The sequence below is a fragment of the Dermochelys coriacea genome, chromosome 8, assembly GCF_009764565.3.
Source record: "Dermochelys coriacea isolate rDerCor1 chromosome 8, rDerCor1.pri.v4, whole genome shotgun sequence".
NCBI classification, from domain to species: Eukaryota; Metazoa; Chordata; order Testudines; family Dermochelyidae; genus Dermochelys; species Dermochelys coriacea.
In genome coordinates this window covers 75785933-75807949 of record NC_050075.1, presented here as the reverse complement: position 1 = coordinate 75807949, position 22017 = coordinate 75785933, and the positions used below count along the sequence as shown (strand labels likewise).

The window sequence follows — 22017 nt, the reverse complement described above, 5'->3', positions numbered from 1 at the left end:
ATAAATGACCCACAAGCACTGTGTGCTAAGCCTAAAAGTTCAGAAACCTGTTATTATGGATCATTCAGCATCACATGATATATGTGGTGTTGACAAACAGGACAGTCCTACAGATGAGGTCCTGAATCAAGAGTGAGGCTTCAAGAGCTCACCACCTCCACTAGCTACAAGCCATGCTGTGTGTATTCAGTCTGTATATAGGAATGGGGAGTAATGGAGACCAGAAAAGAGAGTCTCTCCTCTCTACAGGCTGGGGCACACAGAAAATCTATGAAGTAGTGTTCAGAATCACACACTGCTACATGAGGTCCCCAAATCCAGTTTTGTTCCTTCTAAGTAGAGACAGGGAGCACCACAGAGAAATTACCACATTATTTAGGTTTCCTCACAGCAGTCTAGATATCCCTGCCAACACTAACTAAATTCTGCAGGTGCATGTAGCTGAGCATTAGTTACTGAGGGGGAAAGACACACAACAGAATTCTAAGGCAGGTGTTCTCAATCTTTTTCTTTCTGCGGCCCCACCAAACATGCTATAAAAACTCCATGGCCTGCCTGTGCCACAACTGGTTCTCTGCTTATAAAAGCAAGGGCCGGCATTAAGGGGTAGTAAGCAGTGAGGTTGCCTGGGGCCCTATGCCACAACGGCCCCCACGAAGCTAAGTTGCTCAGGCTTTGGCTTCAGCCCCCTGGTGGCGGGGCTCAGGGCCCCAGGCTTCAGTCCCATGCAGTGGGGCTTCAGCTTTCTGCCCTGAGCCCCAGTGAGTCTAAAACTGGCCTTGCTTGGCGGACTCCCTGAAACCTGTTTGAAGCCCCCCAGGGGCTCCCAGACCCCTGGTTGAGAACCACTGGTCTAATGTTATAACAGTGAAGGCAAGGGGAATCTTCCATAACCAACTCCCTTTTGCTCATATGTGGCTGGAAGGGAGGTCACAGGAGAACCCAAATGTTCATGCCTGAAGGCTCTATCTATTTGGACCCAAATCCAGTCAGCCCTAAAGTTCAGAATAGTTCTAGTTTTGGCTCATTTCTAATTTAGAGGAAGAAGTGGGTAGCCAAGAGCAGATTGGCGCTGGCTGGGCATCTGGCGTTAGAATGTTCTTGCAGCAGTTGAAGGATAGGATCACAGAATCCTAAGATTGCAAGGGACCTCGAGTGGTCATCTAGTCCAGTCCCCTTCACTCATGGCAAGACTAAGTATTATCTAGGCCATCCCTAACAGGTGTTTGTCTAACCTGCTCTTAAAAATATCCAATGATGGAGTTTCCACAACCTCCCTAGGCAATTTATTCCAGTGCTTAACCACTCTGACAGGAAGTTTTTTCTACCGCCCAGCGTAAGCCTCCCTTGCTGAAGTTTAAGCCCATTGCTTCTTGTCCTATCTCAGATGTTAAGTAGAACAATTTTCCTCCTTCCTCCTTGTAACAACCTTTTATGTACCTGAAAACTGTTATCATATCCCCTCTCGGTCTTCTCTTCTCCAGACTAAACAAACCCAATTTTTTCCAATCTTCCCTCATAGGTCAAGTTTTCTAGACCTTTAATCATTTTTGTTGCTCTTCTCTGAACTTTCTCCAATTTATCCACATCTTTCCTGAAATGTGGTGCCCAGAAATGGACACAATACTCCAGTTGAGGTCTAATCAGTGCTGAGTAGAGCAGAATTACTCCGCGTGTCTTGCTTACAACATTCCTGCTAATACATCCCATTATGATGTTTCCTTTTTTTGTATCAGCGTTACACTGTTGACTCGTATTTAACTTGTGATCCACTATGATCCCCAGATCCCTTTCCACAGTACCCCTTCCTAGGCAGTCATTTTCCATTTTGTATGCAGCTGTTTGTTCCTTCCTAAATGGAGTACTTTGCATTTGTCCTTACTGAATTTCATCCTATTTACTTCGAACCATTTATCCAGTTTGTCCAGATTAGGGATATAAAGATCGGTTAAAAAAAGTTAACCTGTTAAATGATTAAAATTATATTGTTTAACTGATTAACCATTAACTGAGGTCGCTCTGGCTGGTTGGCAGGGGCTGGGGTCACGCTGGCCCAGCTAGCATAGGGAGACCGGGACTGGGGTCACTCCAGTCGGCCAGCACAGCACGGCTGGGTTCCCACCACCTGGCCGGGGCTGGGATCCCGCCGGCCCGGCTGGCAGGGCACAGCCGGGGCTGGGTTCCCTCTGGCTGGCCATCCCAATGCAGCTGGGACTGGAGTCCTTCTGGCCAGCACAGGGCTGCCGGGGTTAACGGTTAAGGTCAGTTAACTGTAAGCCTAATGCTTACTGATTTAACCATTTAACCTTTTACATCCCTAGTTCAGATCATTTTGAATTTTAATCCTATCCTCCAAAGCACTTGCAACCATGCCAGCTTGGTATTGTCTGCAAACTTTATAAATGTACTCTCTATTCCATTATGTAAAGCTATTGAACAGAACCGGACCCAGATCTGATCCCCACAGGATGCCATTTAATACACCCTTGCAGCTTGACTGTGAACTACTCTCTGGAAACAGTTTTCCAACCACTAATGCATCCACCTTATAGTAGCTCCATGTAGGTTGTATTTCCATAATTTGTTTAGGAGAAGATCATGCCAGACAGTATCAAAAGCCTTACTACAGTCAAGATATACCAAATCTACCGCTTTCTCCCTATCAACAAGACTTGTTACCCTGTCAAAGAAAGCTATTAAGTTGGTTTGACACAACTTGTTCTTGACAAATCCATGCTGACTGTTACTTATCACCTTATTATCTTCCAAGTGTTTGCAAATTGATTGTTTAATTATTTACTCCATTAACTTTACAGGTACTGAAGTTAAGCTGACTGGTCTGTAATTCTCCGAGTTGTCTTTATTTCCCTTTTTATAGATGGGCACTATATTTGCCCTTTTCCAGTCCTCTAGTATCTCCCCCATCTTCCATGACTTTTTGAAGATAATCACTAATGGCTCAGATATCTCCTCAGTCAGCTCCTTGAGCAGTCTAGAATGAATTTCATGAGGCCCTGGTGACTTGAAGACATCTAACTTGTCTAAATAATTTTTATCTTGTTCTTTCCCTATTTTATTTTAGGATGGCTCAGGCCAGGCCAGGGGATGTGCTGGTTGGTATGCTTTGGTATTTCTTTTTAGACCAGCAGCGTGTGCTCCTGGCTACCATGTGCTGACCACAGCACATACACAAGCTAACTAGGGCATTGGATGTCTCCTCCTCTGATGATGTTAAAGTGTTAAGTGTTTAAGTGTTTAACTTTATTCCTTGGCCCCCATCACCTGAAGTGGAACCTAGGTACAAGTCTAATACCCCCATCACATGGCAAAAGTCAATATTCATTGACTGTAGTAGTTACAGATGCATTTGAGAAATCCAGCCTGGCTTGAGTAGCTGTTCCCGATTCCCAATGTTATCTGAAGTGCCCTGGAGGGCTCCTACCCTGCTACTTGTGAATAAGGTAGGGGTGGTGTCTATACCTTCTCCGCACAACGCACAACCCGCCACACACCACTCATGTGGCACAGGCCAGGATTTTGTCCCTAATGTCCTTGAAATTCTATAGTTTAAAATGTGGAATACTGTGAAAAGTCTTGTGTAGTATTCAAGCTGCAGGAGTACTGCACGGTGCTGAAGCAGAGAGGCCGAGGAACACCTTACTTATTTGTATTAGAGTAGCACCTAGAGCTCCCACTTGAGGTAGGGGTCTTGTTGTGTGAATCACTGTACAAACACGTAGGGAGAGGCAGTTCCTGCACAAAAATATTTATTGTAAGTAAACAAAGGGTGAGAACAAAAACAGAGAGGGAAAGGCCCAGATCCTCAGAAGGTATTTAGGCACCTAACTCCTCTTGGGCCAAAGTACTTGTCCAAGGTCACAGATCAGGTTAGGACAGAGCGAGGATTAGAACTCTGTCCTCAATTCCCAATGCAGTGGCCTTACCTGCTAGATAACTACTTAGGAACCTAAATGTTTGCCCTTAGGAGTGTGATGTAGAGATTGGCTCACTCTCCTCACGCTGAGGTCTACAAATGAAGATACCATATACTGAATGCCTCAGTGTTCATGATGTGCAAAGCCCTATTGTTGTATCTAAGAGTACAGCAAATGAACAATTTTAAGGTAAACTAGCTTTGATGAAAGTGATAGATCCAATTTATTTCAAAAACCTTTAAGTATTCATGATGATGATGATGAATTTTAAACCAAATTCTCCTTATACTGACCTACAAATCAAGTGTATTAAGCTAAGATATTTTCTGTCCATCATCAACAGAACATTCTTCTTAAAGTGAAAAGTTGCATTAAGTAAAAAAATGAGAGCCCTGCATTTATCTCTCAGAGATGAAGTAGTCTCAGAACATGCAATTAGTTTTGAAATATACAGTCAACAAAACACAGTTGTTTTAAGTTTACCTTGGATAAAGATATTTCCTCACCATGAGAAACCCTTTCTGGGGCCTCTTGTTCCTTGGAGTGTTTAGTTTACAGCATGACATTTAATACTTGTGCAGACTTACTCTTCCACAAATTACATCTGATGTGACATACACATGGTTCTGTATCCATACCAGATGCTAACCAAAAAAAAGACTAGATAACACTGAGGCTTCTCTCTCATACTCAAGGTATTGTCCTTTTATGTAGCTAAAGAATTTCCGAATACACAGATTTTCATCTGAAAGGCAGTTATGTCAATAAGGAGATCACTTTCCCATAAAATAGCAGCTCCTTGGTTCTAGTTCTTCACACAGCTACATTTAGATAACAATAAAACTGCCTCATTTAATTCTAATTCATGGTGTTATTTACAGAGGAAAATACAATTAAATATTTCACTGAGCTTTACTGTTGCAGATAATTTGGACGAAAATGGATAAATGGTTGAAATGAGAAAAGGCCCCAGAATTTAGTTAAAAATTTAATTAAAGCTTTTTTCACTTAACACCTGAAAAAAGTTCAGAGAATTCTGAAAAAAAGATGGAAAATTAAAATTTTAGCACTTCCAGCTGGCATAAAACATGAAACTGTTTAGTAAGGGAACCACTTAGTGAAAACAGGTTTTTTAATAATCTTTGGTTTTGGTGCTAACTCACTTTAAATATTTTATGTAGAATTCCTTGAGCAATCAAAATATAATATAAAGAAGAAAAGAGACCCAATACTTTTAATTTAGATAGTGTCTTGCATCTAGGGTTTCACACCCTTCTTTGTAAGGTGCTTTCCACTTTACAGGCAGGAAAAGTGAGGCACCAAAAAATTAAACAACTTGGCATTGTTACTGGCAGAGTGAAGAATGCAATCTGGTTCATGGGACTCAACAGGTTTGATTCTCCACTGGCTTACACCTAGTGTAGTTGTTTATACCTGCCCAAAGTGGGTAAAAATGGTATCCTATCAGAATGGTATTTTGACCACATTCACTAGGGCAAATCCCTGCTTGTAGGGGCCTGGGCTCTTTAATGAGCATACAGGAGCAGACAAGAAATGCTCCAAAAGTGCTGCAAAGAGTAAACTGCATGCATCTCAATTTATTTTCCATAAAGTATGAAGGACTGATTTTCTGGGGGTTTTAATCTGTGTTTCCTGAGTCTGGGTGCCTGATTCTGATCTCACTCTGCTGAGAATCAGGAGTAATGACATTCAAGTCATTGGTGTTACCTCAGTATGAACTTTGAATCAGACTCGCTTGGTGCTTTCAACCTAATAGGCAAGGTAATCTGACTTGGTGTCTTCCATATCTAATTTACCATATATGAACCTTTTATTCTGAAGGTCAGTGCACAAGTATTGTGGAGCTTGGGGCACATGAAGGCAACAGGAGCCAACAAAAGTTAGGCTGCTAAGAATTATCTGTCACTGTCAGGAATTAAAGGAGGGAAGTATGCAAGAGTAGCTTTTATTGAAAATAAACTCAAACTATCAAAGGAGAGGATACATAAATAGAGATCAACAGTAAAGTGGCCTATTGTCCAACTGATCTGCAGGAGACTGAGATTTACATGGGAAATTCCCACAGGAGCTCAAAAGATTTGCACACAAAGCCCCTGTACATTGATGAGAAAACAGATCCTCAATATTTTCAATTCCTTGGGATTTGGCTGTTCATATTGACCTCATGGAATATCAAAGAACAACCTACTACTATGAAAAGGCACTACTAGAGGAACTGTTGTTCTTTATATTCACTGCTAAAAGCTCGTCAAGCTTTCTCAAATATGTGTAATAATTTGCTGTATACACTAGGTTTATATTTTAGCTTTGACCAATCATTTCTCTGCTCTGCTCCCTCCTCCCCATAGCAGAGATCATTTTGTGACAATGTGTGAACTCTTCATAGTAGTATTCAGGAAGTTTCTCCAGTATTGTATTTTACTGTTACAGTGACAACCCACATAAAGAAAATGAACAACCCAATATCTTCAAGTCTCTAAAATAATAAAGCAAATGTGCAACTAGTCAATTTCCTCAGCCGGCTGCAGCTGTAATATCAAGTGTCTGAACTCAGAGACAAAGAGATGTAATTGGATGATGTAACTTCATTAAGCAACTTGAAACAGGCTTAGGTTTTAACACTAGAAAGCATCAGATAAAACAGTTCTAGAGAAAATAACCTTTTCCTGTGGAAGAGTTTGACAACTGTGTTTGAATCACACGTTACGTAAGAGCTATCAGTCAAATATCACTTAACAGGAGAATCTAAGACAGATAAATCAAAAGAAACCGTGGAAAGATGAGAAATGCAGCAAGCATCACTCCTATAATTTAGCTCTGTAAGAAGATGAATCACATTGGGTAGGTTGAAACCACATCTCATGTTGTATGAACAGAGATTTATTTTCATTCAATTATGTTACAGAACTGCCACAGGCTCTCTTTATATCATTGTATGATAGTTACATGTATCTGTAGAAGATTTATAATTTGAGAATTGAAATTATGATATTTTATTTATAGAACTGGGCAAAGAATTCACAATATGGAGTGTATTTTCCTGTTTTCTCATAGTTTGAGAACAGAAAATAACTTAGTATTTTGGTTGCCATTTGAATGTATTTGATGCATCTTGTGTGTGAACACATTTCAGATTATAGATTGGTTGCAGATTCTTCACTCAGAATACTTAGGGTGACCAGATGTCCCGTTTTTGGAGATTTTTTCTTATATAGGTGCCTATTACCCCCAGCCCTTGTCCCATTTTTTCCACAGTTGCTATCTGGTTATCCTAAGTATACTTAAGATATGTGACTGGTTACCTGAGTCACATGCTATTGTTTCTGTTCACTGACCAGATGATCTAACTTATAAACTACTGCTCCCAGAAGGTGAATAGCTTATACCTGGGTCAAAAGTGGAGAGAAGTTTTCCCCTGTCAGAATAGTACTATAGGATGGACTTTAGGTATAATTCTTAACAGTGGAGGGGCAAACAACTTAAGGGAACAAGAGCAAGGAAAGATCCTGTCTACTGGTAAAGGAACCATTGTTAGAATCCCACTAGCAACAATTGTGCTTAATAACAGGTAGTGCTAACTAGCATGGTCTCAGCTATAGCATGGATAGGACTTTAAAATAGTTGCCAGTTACACACATCTGGAATCATGCTATCTGAAGAGAATTCATAAATGGGTGGGATGGTTACAACTGACTCATGTGTGACTAATCCTAGCACTTTCCCTAGAGGCCTTACCACATGGATACAAATTTGGTGATGGGCCAGTGGATGATGTCATGATTATCGGAAGTGATTCTGAGGTGGGTGAGTGGCTGGGAACACAATTTGTTCCACACCTTGGGAAGTGATAACAGCTAAGGCAAGCAGATTCCATCTGAGGCATCTTTAGAAATGATTCCTCTATCTGACAGGGGCATAATGGAAGTTTGCCAAATAGCTTTCTCTCAAACTGAATGGGTATATCTGTCTCACTTCAGTTTAAGAGAGGCCATAATTTTAAGCCAAAAAATGAAGGGAAAAGACTTCAGGTGGATGTCCTTGGATAAAGTTGTTATTGAAAATCTGATAAAGTAACTACCAAGATCTTTCCAAGAACAGAAAGAACCTCTAAGCTTTGTTGTGAAATTGATATCTAAATGACTAATTAACATTATTCAGCTGTTTGGTTGTACATTACCTAGAACACCCGCTTATATCTTCTTAGGGAGATTTGTACTAAGATCTGCATTCACTGACATCAGAAGAGCCCTTTATCCAGGCACTTAGCATACCCCACTTTGGATTTTGTTTGTTTGTTTGTTTGAATCAAACCATTAAATTCGACATTTGCTAATCCCAAAATGAAACTCCCTGATATAAATACAAACACTGAAGCCAACAATGTGTAAGTACCCTTTTTTGGAAATGTGAGAATCTGAGTTGGTCTAATAAGCATTATGATCTTAGGAAAACTTTGGTGCTACAAATTTAAAATCGTGTGTATGGGGAAAGTGCTGGAGTAAAATTATAAGATGTATAAATTGAGAGAGATGGGAATAATTCCAGTTTTGAAGAAATGTAAGTAAAGGGGGAGGGAAAGCACTATAGTCTAGGGAATAATATTTGGATCTGAGTAAATATATTGGCCTGTATTCAAACTGGCTGTTTGTCAGAGTTATATTTCTGGTATTCAGTGCAAAAGAACGGCTTGTACACTTAGGTCAGACCCTTAACTGGTATAAACTGACATAACTCGATTGACGTCGATCGAGTTAATTTACACCAACTGAGGATCTGACCTTTAGTGTTTCCTCCAAACTTGAAATAATCATCCTGAATAATTCCTGAATGCTAATCAATCATTCTTCCTGGCACATAGCATTGAGGCCACACACACACACACACACACACACGTAAAAGTTATGAATAAAATTTGTTTATAAAACCTCACAAGTAGTGAGGCAACAATAATCACTAAATCTTGAATTAACCTATCTGAGGAAGCAGGTAACTCCATACCCTTATTCCAGTAACCTTTGTTTTCCTTTATCCCATTCCCACACAGCTGTTTGTTATCCCCATTGATTACGTCAGAACTACACTTAGGTTGCAAACTCTTTGTGGCAGAGTCCATACCAGCCCATTTCTATTCTATAGCATTCAGCACACACAACTTCTTAGAAAATAATAATTAATTCCAGTTTCACCACAAGATATTTATGAACTTTTTGGATTAATGTTGCTGCCCCCGCCCCCCAGAAATATTCCAATATTCTGGGTCAGAAAAGGCTTATATACTGTGGCAATAAGCACTACAGAAAATGCCAAGCTAAATATTTCCAGAACTAATAGTAAAAGGTAATTAGATTAAATATTCCTCGGCATTCTATGGATCTAATTGTCAGCATTTGCACATACACAATATGCATCCAATGTGAATACATGTCCCTGTTTCGAGCTCATCCATGACTAAATCTGACTGTGTCTCCATATGCTTCTATGCAAAATCACCTCTGTGGGCAAAAGTCCAGTGGCGTGGTAAGTAAATGTACATGCACAAATACATGCCTACCTGAGCATCATATTAAGACTTGTCTTGTTTTAACACAACAGGAACAAGAGAAAAAAACACAAAGGCACAGGTCAGTCCTGAATAACCATATTTATTTCTCATAGAGAAACAAACATTCTGCAGTTCAGGCTGTTTTCTGGACACTTCTAAAACAGAGAACAAGGTTAGCACTACTAGAGGGCTCACAGCTAGAGATACATATATACATAAAATATAGTCTTTTGTCTGGCGAAAAAAATTTCCTGGAACTTAACTCCCCCTATTTACATTAATTCTTATGGGGAAATTGGATTTGCTTAACATCATTTCACTTAAAGTCACTTTTTTCAGGAACATATCTACAATGTTAAGCGAGGAGTTACTGTGCTACCCTATTCCAAGACAATACACCAACATAGGGTATGTCTACACTGCAATTAAAAACCCAGGGCTGGATCATGTCAGCTAACTCCATCTCGTGGAGCTTGGGCTAACAGACTTTTTTTTTATTGCAGTGTAGGCATTAGGGCTCAGGCTAAAGCCAGATTGTCTACACTGCAATTAAATAGCTCCTTGGCCTGAACCCCAGGAACTCAAGTCAGTGGACATGGTCCAGCCAGAGGTATTTAACTGCAGTGTAAACATTCTCATAGAGCCTGATTTTCAGCACATAGTATCCCAGTCAACAGTGTAATTTTATTTAAGGTTTATTTTGTCTTGAAGAAAATCACTGGTCCCATTACTAGAAGAGTTTGCAAAGAGAAGCAGCGGTCTGATTGTTTTGAATTAGCTCAGCATAACCCTAGGGCTACTTTTAAACTTCATTTTAAGCTACACAACTGGCGAATAAAAATAATTCTCACTTCATTAATAGTTATATTTTCTCGGTCTTCTGTGAAGCACTTAGCTCACTACTGGATACTGCAATAATTAATACATTATACCAATTTGTATTGGACTAGCCAGCTGTATTTGAACATATTTTGCTGAACCTGAAATTGAGAACAGCCAAATTATTTCTTAATTAACAGGAAAAACAAGTGTGAAATCATGCTCACTAATATGGTGTTCAATTTCATAAAGATTTCAGAATCCATGCATTCAACATATCAAAGGAAAACTTTGAAAGGCATCTGAGAGCAGGTGCTATCACCATTTAGAATATTATAGATTCTGATTTATAAAACAAAATGTCCCCCGTTTCAGATCTCATAGCGTCAAATATTCCCCTCCAGTGTAGCAGTGGCTTGTCTCACCTTACATTTCCCCCCCAAGCAAGAGTTACCTCAGCTTTCCTCTTTGGTGGGTGATTTAGCTCTCTGACTAAATCAAAAAATCTCTACCCTTCCAGTATGAAGAAAGTCCAAAAATAGAAGCCAAATGTAAGGCCAAACCATCATAGTCTCTGTCCTTGTGTCACAGCTCTCCCAAAATGACTCGTCTGTCTGCCCCCTTCTTGCAGTACAACAGCAATGCCCCTCTGTTAAAGGTTTCAGAGTGGTAGCCATATTAGTCTGTATCAGCAAAAACAATGAGGAATCCTGGTGGCACCTTAGAGACTAACAAATTTATTTGGGCATAGGCTTTCATGGGTTAAAACCCACTTCATCAGATGCATGGAGTGGAAAATACAGTAGAGAGGTATAAATACACAGCATATGAAAAGATGGGAGTTGCTTTACTAAGTGGGGGGTCAGTGCTAATGAGCCAATTCAATTAAGGTGGAAGTGGGCTAGTCTCAACAGTTGACAAGGCAGGAAAAATCACTTTTGTAGTGCTAATGAGTTTCAGTGTAATCACGGTGGGCCCATTTCAAACTACAAGAGTAATTTTTCCTCCCTTCTTGTCAACTCTCTTCCACCTTAATTAAATTGGCTCGTTACCCCTACTTGGTAAGGCACCTCCCATCTTTTCATATGCTGTGTATTTATACCTCTCTACTGTATTTTCCACTCCATGCATCTGATGAAGTGAGTTTTAGCCCAAGAAAGCTTATGCCCAAATACATTTGTTAGTCTCTAAGGGCTTGTCTACACTTACATTTTATAGCGCTCTAACTTGCTGGCTCAGAGGTGTGAAAAATCACCTCCCTGAGTGAAGCAAGTCTGAGTGCTTTAAAGTGCTAGTGTGGACAGGTTCCGAATGCTGGGACCCAGGCTCCCAGCGTTTGGAGCTAATCCCCTTGTGGAGGTGAATTACTTGGAGTGCTGGGAGAACTCTCTCCCAGCACTCGTGCGCAACCACAATCACACTTCAAAGAACTGCTGCGGGAGCGTTCCCACAGCAGCGCTTTGAAGTTTCCAGTATAAAAATACCCTAAGGTGCCACAAGGACTCCTCATTGTTTTTCCTCTGTTAAAGGGAGCTCTAGCAGAGGGGACCTAAACAGCGAGGCAGATGGCAGCTCTAAACCTGGCTTCTCTTTCCCTCAGAGTTCCTTCCCGTCAGGAAGCAGGACCCACAGCAGAGCCAGGCTAGCAGCAAGGCCTGCAGCAGAGCCAGTATCCAGGCCATGTAAGGAGCGCAGCTGGCTTGTAGCAGGCTGCCTGATTATCCACTTCCCCTAGGGGCTGGAAAAATCAGCAGACTGGCTCTTAAGTCTAGCAACAGCAGTTCGTTGGCTGCTCAAAGTGTTTGCCCATGGTTGCGATAGCCCCTGGGTGCCTGCTCCTTCCTGGCTCTTCTCCAGCCTTGGACCCCCATCTTGCCTCTCTCCAGGTAACCTGGCTCTGATTGTGGGCGTCTGGCTTGAACAACAAGGGTTCACTGCACACATCCTGGTCATATACAATACCTCATCTGTTCTGCCGCCCACAAAACTTCTTTCAAGGCCCTTAGCAAAGAAACCTAAGGCTTTTCCTTTTCTTGGTCCCTCTCGGTTTGGAGGGAAAAGGTTGCCTGTATCTTCAGGAGCTCCTGCCCAGCATCCCTTACTGAGCGAGCCTATCATGCCCATAAGCCATGAGAACTAGAACTACAAAATTACCTTGTTGTGGATTGAATGGTCCAGCAACATGCTGGGCCTGTAACCTCTCTTAAAGGCCAGCACACTTTGTTACATCACACACAGAGGGGAACAAATGGATATTAATCAAGTGAAAATGACCCAAAAGTTTAGACATTGACACAAGGTCAACACATCAAGCCCCCTTCCTCCCCACTCCAGAAAACCTTCCCTGCAGTTGCAGAGGAGACTTCCCTAGGCAAAAGTGCTGCTGGAACTAGGGGTGCAGGGGGTGCTGCAGCACCCCCTGGCTTGAAGTGGTTTCCATTATATACAAGGTTTACAGTTTGGTTCATTGGCTCTCAGCACCCCCAACTATACAAATTGTTCCAGCACCCCTGGCCCTAGGAGCTAGTTCTAGAGGAGTTTCTCTACCCTGGAGAATCTCCAGCTGGAGAGATCTGTCTGCTTTCTCACCCATTTGCATAGTCACTGCTGCAGAAAGGTCCTGAACAGCAATCTGGCTCCTATATCCTGGAGAGGACAGGGAAGAAGCTTAGTTTCATACATTGGGAGGTCTCTTCTCTTGAGTTTCTGAATGTGTTTATAATATTTGCGAAGTACCCACTGAACTCTGGATCAGTGGTTTAGAAGTGCTTTAGTAAATAACATGAACGCATCCATTGAATATCATAAGTAATCACACCTTGACTTGCCCTTTAATTCAGAGGTTTGTTATGGGTACCTTTTAAATTTCATAGTGCTTTTTCAATTACTGTAGAAGCCTCAGAGTTGCTGTTACATAGAAAGTTTATTTTCATAAGAACATAATTCTGTTACTATACTCAGGCACACATTCTGGAAAGTCAGTTTCACAGGTCCTGCCACTGGAAAAAGGAACAACGTTGCTTAGTTTATACTTCTCTAATATTACTCATGATTTGTGAAAGTGAATTTCTAGAGGTATGCAATCTTGCCTTATGGTATGGGGCCCTAACCTTAGATGCTCTTGGCATTGGTGTGGTGTAGGTCCTTACTATAACAGACATTTTTTTATGTTGTGAAAGTTTGCCAAGACACTTAAGTGAAATGTGCCATGGACCTTAAGTTTCATTTCCAGGTCCTTTATAACTGCTTCCTTAACATTATTTTATAGTTTCCTTGGAATGATTTATATTTTTTACCATGTTCTGGCACTCAAAGTTTTTTAAGAGGGCAAATATTATTGGTGAAAATGCTCTGTGTATATAGCAATTTTAATCCTGTTTGGTTTCTTCTTTTCATTTACTAGTTCAGTAATTACTGTGTTACTAACCACTTACCGTGAAATCATGCACTGCAGAGAAAGGCCTGTTAAGTAGAGTCTTTTCCCTGATCCCAAGTTCCTTAAGACTCTAGAGAATACTTTTACTAAGACTAATGGGTAGTCTAAGAGCTTTTTGTTCTCTTACCAGTGCTTACAAGGAAAATCTGGAAGTTATATGCTCAGCATACCAGCAGCAAACTGCTCAGCAGAGCAGCTGCACATTGACTTTAACTGGGACTCCTTCAAAAATTAGCATAGCTTGCAAACTAGACTGAGCCACAGAAGGCATCTTTTAAGTTTAGGCACTCTTCTTTGCTTCACCCTCAAACTGGGGACTTGTATTGCAATAATTTAGATTTTTCTTTTATTTTAAAAGTACCCTATGTCCTTTGCTGGAACTGTGTCATGGGCAGTTTACAGGCTGGAATAAGTAAGAGCAGAGTGAAAGAGACTCCACCCAAACTGTTTTTTTTTTTTTTTTTTTTTAAAAACAGTCTTTTAGATATAGATGCCAAAATAACTGAAAAAAGTTTCTTTTTAAAGAAATGGTTAAATGTAACAGCTTTTGCTCTCTTTGTTCGCACGACCCTCTGATAAACTGTTTTTTGTTATACTTTTTCTAAGCATATAGCAAAACTACTCGACAAAATTGAATACTAGCTGGGGTAGACATACAGCCACATCCATTGCTGTGCAGCAGACCAAAAGCCACTTCAGTGTCCAAAGCTCTCCCTACAGGTTGTAGAGAAACCCTTATGGTTTCTACTAAATGAAGAAATCCATAAAAATTCAATTTAAGCTGTCACCTTTTTTGGGTAGGTGAAGTGATGTCATTTGATCTTTTGTGTGTGTGGAATCCAGTCCATGTAAATGAACACAAGTTCAGAATGTCTGAAGAACTGGGAATAAAGTACAAAAATGAAGGCAGCAAACTGACTTCAATCCTCATAAATATATTTTACAACTACAAAATGACAACTATGAAAATTTATCAAAATATTGGACCCTGTGATGGGGCAGAGTGGCCCCGCACTGGTACCGCAAGGATTAAACCTTCCTTCCTGACAGAGGAAGCCCCGCCCCAGAAGCCATGCTGGGCATGCTCCACCTGAAGAATAGGTATAAAAGCCCACAAAGATGCTCAGTCTGGGCTGTCCATTGGAAGAGAAGGAGGCACACCGCCAGCTCCTGAGGAGGGACAGCCAACGCTCCAGGGGCCAGCCAAGCAGGGATGCACCTGGCATCCCAGATGGAGGTCCCCCTGCCCCAGAGTGGAGAACACGACAGTGAAGGTAGGAAGTGATTCAGGGGAACTTTAGAGACAAGCAGCATTAAAGCTGCACTGACGCTCGGCGTGTTGCGGGCGGATCCCCACTGAGCTAAGTGCAAGGGGAAACCCCGCCAATAGGAGAGCCCTGGATCAGGACTGGTGGAAAGGGCGGGCCCGGGTCCTCCTACCACTCAGACCATTGGGATATGCCACCCTGCCCTGACATGCAGGGTGCGATGCCCTTAAAGCATGGGCGTGGGAACATAAGAGTGGCAAGGCCCCAACACCTCATCCACTCCTGCCACAAAGGGGAGCTGCGGTGCCAGACCCCTCACAGATCCTTTTTCTTGTATATTTTCTTGGAGGAAATGCTACTACACATTTAATTCTGTTTAGAGTAGAAAAGGTCTGGACTATGTTTTTCTTGAAATAGGCCCATACTAATATTTCTTCCCTCTCCAAAATGCTTATATAATTCACAAGTGCCTGGCAGAAACCAACACTTTATAAATGTGGATTGTCACTTCGTAATATTGAAGGATTTTATTTAAGACATTTTAAAAATAGCCATGTAATCAACACATTATAACTTGATGGCTGTGATTTTTTTTAATGAAAACTTTAAATAAGACACAGATCATCTTTGTTCCATGTATCAATCAAAATATAAACCTTTTTAAGACAGTGGTGAAGCGCAGATCCAATTTTTTTTTGTTGTAAACACTGAAAATTAGACTGGGACAGGTCTGTGCCAAAGGAAAAATTGCAGAAACTGAAATATGGTCACTATGAAGCTCTCTCTCTATTGCACCTCTGTGAATTACAACTCCTGCATGCAATCTGCAAACTTATGACTGCATCTTATTAGTGAGGAATTTTGCAGTTTATGGGAGTCTTGGCAGTTGCAAAATGTTCAGTGATTTTTTTTATCCCTTTAATAGAAACTTAAGTTTGCAAATTAACTTGCAGGACATTTGAGCAACTTTGAAGCTACTCAAACATGATCTTGTACAGTGCCAACGTGGAGAGTTGTGCACATAAGCACAAGGTACAAAGAAAGGAGCAGGACAGTCGGAGATCACCAGAAACTCTGGCCTGCATAAGAGCTGATGCATAGCTGCCAAGCTACTAGTGCCTAGTAGTTGGAATAGGACCTATGAGGAAAAATATATACAATAGCTCATTAACCTGATGAAAATCATGCTTAGACCATGTCTTCCCAGATGTTCTCCTCTTGTATCGTGGACGCTTGCAATTAAGAGTGGGTGTAACAAGATTAAAGACTTCTACTAATCAGTGTGGAGGACTACTGGTGGCTCCTTAATCTTACTTGTGCCTGGCATTTGTGCTGCAGTAAAACACCCTTGTATTTCCTGCTTTGTACTATGTAAGGACTTGTAGGATCAGGATTGGGATGAACAGTGGTGGAGGAATTCAATATTTCTGTGTCTGTTTACTGACTTTGGCTGTAAGCCATGGTAATGAGAAGTCTGCAAAAGGCAAGGGATGAAATGTGGAAGGGGATGGAAGGTGAGGAAGGAGAAAGTAAATAAGAATCAGACCAGAACACAGAATGCTCTTGGACATGCAGCTCTGACTGAAGCTCATGGGAGGTGAGTAAGAGCTCTTAAGGCACAATATGGCCTATACATTTTGTCAGTGTTCAATAATGCCTGTACTACTTCAGAAAATGAAGCAACACTTATTTATTGATATATAACTTTATTATGCACAGACTAAGATGACATGACACTGTGGTTATCAAAACTGTACAACTAAGCATTTCCCCAAGTCTTCTGAACACACTACTAAATGGGGTGTTCAGACTGGCCAGAGGGATTAATGGATTCATTTCTCCCATTGATTTTTTTTTTTAAAAAATACATCTGTAATAAGATTTTGCTAATTAAGAACTGATTTAAAAAAAATCAAAGTACTGTGTTTGGAACCAGTTGAAAACATGATAGCTAATACCAATTAATTTCATGAACACCCCGTCTGACAAAAACAGAACACAACAGTTACCTTACAGAAAGTGCTGTCAGCATAACCAGCAGTACAAGTCTTCTTGTGAAGCATGAGGTAGATACACATTACAGAAAAGACTGGTGTATACATTACAGAAAACAATTAGAAAGAGGAACAAAGAATTTACAATCATCTCGAGACACATTATGCAAAACCCCCTTCCATCTGGTAAATGCAATGGAAAAGCCCAGTTCAGAATGTTTTGACGACTTAAAATAATGTAACAGCTGCCCAAACCCAAATATTTGTAAAGGTTAAAGGTAGTGATTGAAAATATATGAACACAAGCAGTCTGCCTTGGAGTTTAAGTATTTCATTAATGGCTTTTTTCTTCAGAATCTTTTTTTTTTTTTTTTTAAAAAGCCCAATTCTGCCATCCTTCCACCAGATATCCCACTGGACTCAATGAGATTACCTGTGAAATTCACCTTGGGAGTGAAGGCCAGCACCAATTAAGTCTCTTGTGAGCCCCATTTTGAGGAACTAAATAGGATGTAAATGCACATAGGCTTGTGCTGCTCCTCTGAACAAGGCAAATCTCATTTGAGTAGTGATGGCAGGATCAGGCCTCTTGATAGACTCAAGAAACTGTGGCTTTGCAGTGAAACATTCAAATGATGTACAACACAATATAACTTTAAAGAAACTTGCAGTAAATATAAATGGCTGTTTTATAAAAGTTTATATTTGTTGCAGTATTCTGAATTGCAGTAGTCAATGACTGCTGCAAGGTACGGTACATTCTTCTAATAAAGATATTAACTGGAAATGCCCTTGTTTTACTTCTCTTGCCTACAGAAGTGACTGTTCAATCCTATAAGAAATGACACCTGCATTTGATGACATCCACTGTCCAATTAACATATTGGTAACTTTCCATGAACTCAGTTTGAAATATTAACTCTGAATGGCCTAGTATATCAAGATGAGTCTGAATTTAAATTGTGTCCTGGATAGAAGGCTAAAAATTCAATTTTTTTTTATGCATTGTATATTTTGGTTTGTCAGTTTGGAAATATAAATCTCTAAATTATTTTAAAATTAGAGTAAATTGTTGATAAAATCATTGATAATGCAGCATGTTTCTCAAAAATATACAACTAACTATCTTACACAAGGTTTTAAACTGTCCATCACAACAGAATTTTCTAAGACTCCCTATGAGACTCGACTCTTTTTTTTAATCTGAGAAGGGAAGGGTTAAAATGGTAATAAGAACTTACAAAAAATGTAAAATTCACAGTAACTGAAATTAAACATATATAGAGTAATTTAAATTTATCTAAAACCACTTAAATATATCTTTATACACAAATGTAATGTAGTAAAATATAGCTATGATTGACTTAAAGGCTTTAGTCTTCTTTGAAGACATCTTTAAAGATTTTTATACATAGAATATGCTTACACAATACATTCTGCTGAAGGTTAGGCAAAGCGCATTATTTTCAAAGACACAGGTAGCATATTTGTTCTCCCCACACAAAGGACGCAATCCTGCAAACACTTATGTGAGTCATCCTGTTGAACTCAATGTAATTATTCATTGGTCTGATCTTGCAAAGACTTTCACATGTGCTTAACTTTACTCAGTGAGCAGTCCCCATTGACACTGAGACTGATCACAGGGCATAAAGTTAAGTACATATATAAGCCCTTGCAACATCAGGGTCAGTCTGTAAGTTTACCCATGTGCATAAGCATTTGCAGGATCAGAGCCAAATGTGTTTAAAAAATGAAGGGCAAAATTCTGCTATCTGATCCTGAGTATGTATCTCTATTGCACATTTTGATCTCATTATACAGGCTGAATATCCGTTGACAATATGAGTTGTATACATGGCACGAGTGTAGAGTTAGCAACAGAAATATTGAGTTCAGACTTAGGAGAATATCACCCTAATATAAAGAATCCTATTCTCCTGCTGCAGAATACAAGCAGCTTCTACTGAAATTAATGGGAGTCATTTATATCCTGTGACAAGAGAATAGTATTCACTTAAAAAACAAAACAAACCAGAAACAGAAATCGGAGCATATTACAGTTGCAAAGTGACAACATAATATTCAAAGTAATTCACATCTAATTTTTCCCTCCTTTTGCTATTTATTGTAAGGTCAGGGTATGGCAAAAGCACTAAAATAATACTATTAAAATTAGTGCCTTATTGCCCATCTCACATTCTAACATTAGTTTGGGAATATCCAATTGCAAAGTTCATGTGACTAACTAGTAGTTTGACACAAACCACTGTGGACTGTTATCTTAAAAGAAGTTTCATTTTTATATGCAGTGTTTTATACAGATAGGCTCAGTTGTATATCCCTTGCACACTCAAAACCACAGTGATGTCAACTGGAATTTGGGGCGCACAAAGAATGTAGGACTGAGCCAAGTATCTTTCAATATACTTTTTTGTATATTGGTCTCAAAATATGCATATAAACTAAAGTCAATTATAAATATCTAACAACATTCTCATGGGTAGAGTGGGATATTAAGATCTTTTTCCTAGTCTACAAAAATAGACATGCTAGATTAAGTAAAATTGTGTATACTGTGGTATATAAATTTGCATAAAGATATTTCATTAAGTATACACATATTAACATTAGTGCATATTATCTTTTCTTTAATCTTTGTGTGTGTGTATAAGGGTATAGTGGGTAAAAAAAAAAAAACCCCTAACTGAAGATAGTTTTGGCCCAGTGAACAAGAAAGGGAATGTTGCTTTAGTGGACATTATAATTACCAAAGGCAAACACATTTTAAACACCTGAAACTGTACACGAAAAAAGCAGGTAAGATGCTATAGCAGTCAAGCTCAAGAAAACAAGGTGCTATTTTGAAGTGGTTAAATATAGCTGAAGTAATAAAATGGTTTTTAACCAAGTAGGTCTGAGCTTGAGACTTTCTTCTTCTGAATGTAGGAATCCTTTGACTGAATATCTCCTTTATTCTACTTATCTTGTTGAAATCCTTTTACAGACACCTTGTCAGTGAAAAGGTTTAGGGACCAAAAATTATTTTGTATAGACAAAGCAGCATTTTTCAAACTGGCATGTATTTCACACCGACAGCGCATACTCCCTTTTAACAGGTTGCAGTACTGTAGCATAACATGCTGTAGAAAGGTCCAAAGACTGTATTTATCCAGAAGATCAGGTGATTTTTTTTTTTTCTACAGTGAAATCCCTCCTTTCTCAAAAGAAACCAAATGAATCCTTCCAACTTTAGACAGCCAATGTCAACATACTGTCTCTTTGAACCTCTGCCCTCCTATGATGCTCCCTGGACTTATTTCCCCCTGGGTTAGGCTGTACTGCTGCTAGAACAGGGGGTGCTTTGTGTGCTGCCGATACTGTGTGCAGCACTGCTGTTTTCAGAGGCTGGTGGGTATGTGGGGACCTGCTGTCTTCCTGCTGTTTCCCCTGGGGAAAAAAAAGAAGGAAACTGAAAATGTTACATGCTACAGCAAAAATATTTCTACCAACTCCCAATGTTCTTGTCATTTTTATTTCCATAAAAACTGTGCACTGGATATATACTTCAAATGGAAACATTTGTTAAAAATGTTACTTGATTTTGACACCTCTGGGTAGTAATCACATGGAAAAAATCTTTTCTAGCTGCTTTCTTAATTGTATAAAAGCAGCTGACAGCGAGCTCAGCTATGGATGCTGTGTGTATCCTGCAGTCAGCTGCCCATCAACTAGATTCAGTCACCATACTCTTGGGGGAATTCTGTGCATGCGGGGGGGGAAAGGGGGGAGGTATCTGGCCCAGGGGGCCCCCACATCTGGGCTCGGGGGGTGGGGAAGAGTGCAGGTATCTGGGCCAGGGAGGCCCCGTGGCTGGGCTCTGGGGGAGGAGATTTCAGTGTAGGGGTTGTGGGTATCTGTCCTCCCAGCTGGGCTTGGGGGGGTGGGGGAAGGAGGCAGAGAAACAGGAACTGGTTTGTCATAGGGGTTTCTTTAACTCTCTACTCTGGGGGAATTTTTGTGTCTGTATTGTTACACACATACTTGTTGACTGGTATTTTCAGATAAATTACCAAAATAACTGAAGGTGGCATGAATATGTGATGCTGTTTTCACAAATAAAATTTGCAGAATTTTAAAATATTGTGCACAGAATTTTTAATTTTTCTGGCACAGAATGCCCCGAGGAGTATCATGCAACTCAGATCAGGATCAGACCCTACTTTTTTGTGGTCTTTTCTGTTTGATGGACAACAGCTAGAAAAGTATAGAATGTTTTGTCTTAATGCCAACTCATGGAGCAGTGCATTTACTAAAACCGAGTTGGATCTGAAAGCACTCTCTTCCCCCTCCTCAGTCAGGAGGATGGCACATAGGAGACAGACAACCTTTTTTTTTTTTCTTTTTTTTTTTTTTTCTCCCAGAGTAGGAAAATGGCCTATCCTGTAATGCTGAGTTGATTTACATTTCCCACTCTAAATGTAATGTAGCAGGGTTACAGCAAGCTTCCACATAGTTACTACAGTATGAGCAGTAGTTACAGCACAGTATAAAGTACAATATTCTTGCAATTTCATGCTCAGTGTAAGTACACACACGCACTATTGTTAAAAGAATGTTATTTGGATTACAAAGTCAAGCACTAAAAAGTTAGAAAATGCCTGATTTTATGGATGCCTGTGCAATATTAATACTTCCCTTTTCTTGTCCATTTTGTGCACTGAATGAGGCAGAGGTCCTGTGGGGGGAAAAATAGTATGATCGAGTAATTAAAGATCGTATCATAATGCATATGGGGGAGCGGGGGATTAAGGTTGCATAGGCAACCATAAATCTGGCATTGCCTAACTTTGAAGTGCTTTACTTTGTAACCTTAATGTTCTTTTAATGTAGTCGTGTGGTTTCCTAATGGTTTTTAAAGAAAAAGGTTACAAGTTCTATTATGTGGATCTGTAGCCCTCCTCCCAATCATCAGCACTGTTAGAATCCTGAGTCTTCAGCA

General features: G+C 40.0%; 1 protein-coding gene and 1 long non-coding RNA gene across 25 annotated transcripts in view; one reads left to right on the top strand and one right to left on the bottom strand.

Moving 5' to 3' along the window:
* The first annotated feature begins 14883 nt into the window (after window positions 1–14883).
* Window positions 14884–16877, top strand: LOC119859969. The gene is made up of 2 exons (XR_005294399.2): window positions 14884–15027; window positions 15975–16877. It is a non-coding gene; the product is annotated as an uncharacterized LOC119859969 (long non-coding RNA).
* The window catches only part of TGFBR3 (transforming growth factor beta receptor 3), a 182572-nt gene continuing 177268 nt past the window's right edge, over window positions 16714–22017 (bottom strand). For 20 of the 24 annotated variants that reach the window (XM_038412920.2, XM_038412921.2, XM_043520078.1 and 17 more), the window contains one exon: window positions 16714–20465. In XM_038412920.2, coding sequence (XP_038268848.1) covers window positions 20347–20465 — 119 coding nt within the window. In that variant the 3' untranslated portion in view covers window positions 16714–20346. Of the gene's footprint in view, window positions 20466–21713; window positions 21754–22017 lie in introns of all 24 variants that reach the window. The other 4 variants (XM_043520067.1, XM_043520068.1, XM_043520081.1 and 1 more) reach the window with 1 other exon arrangement.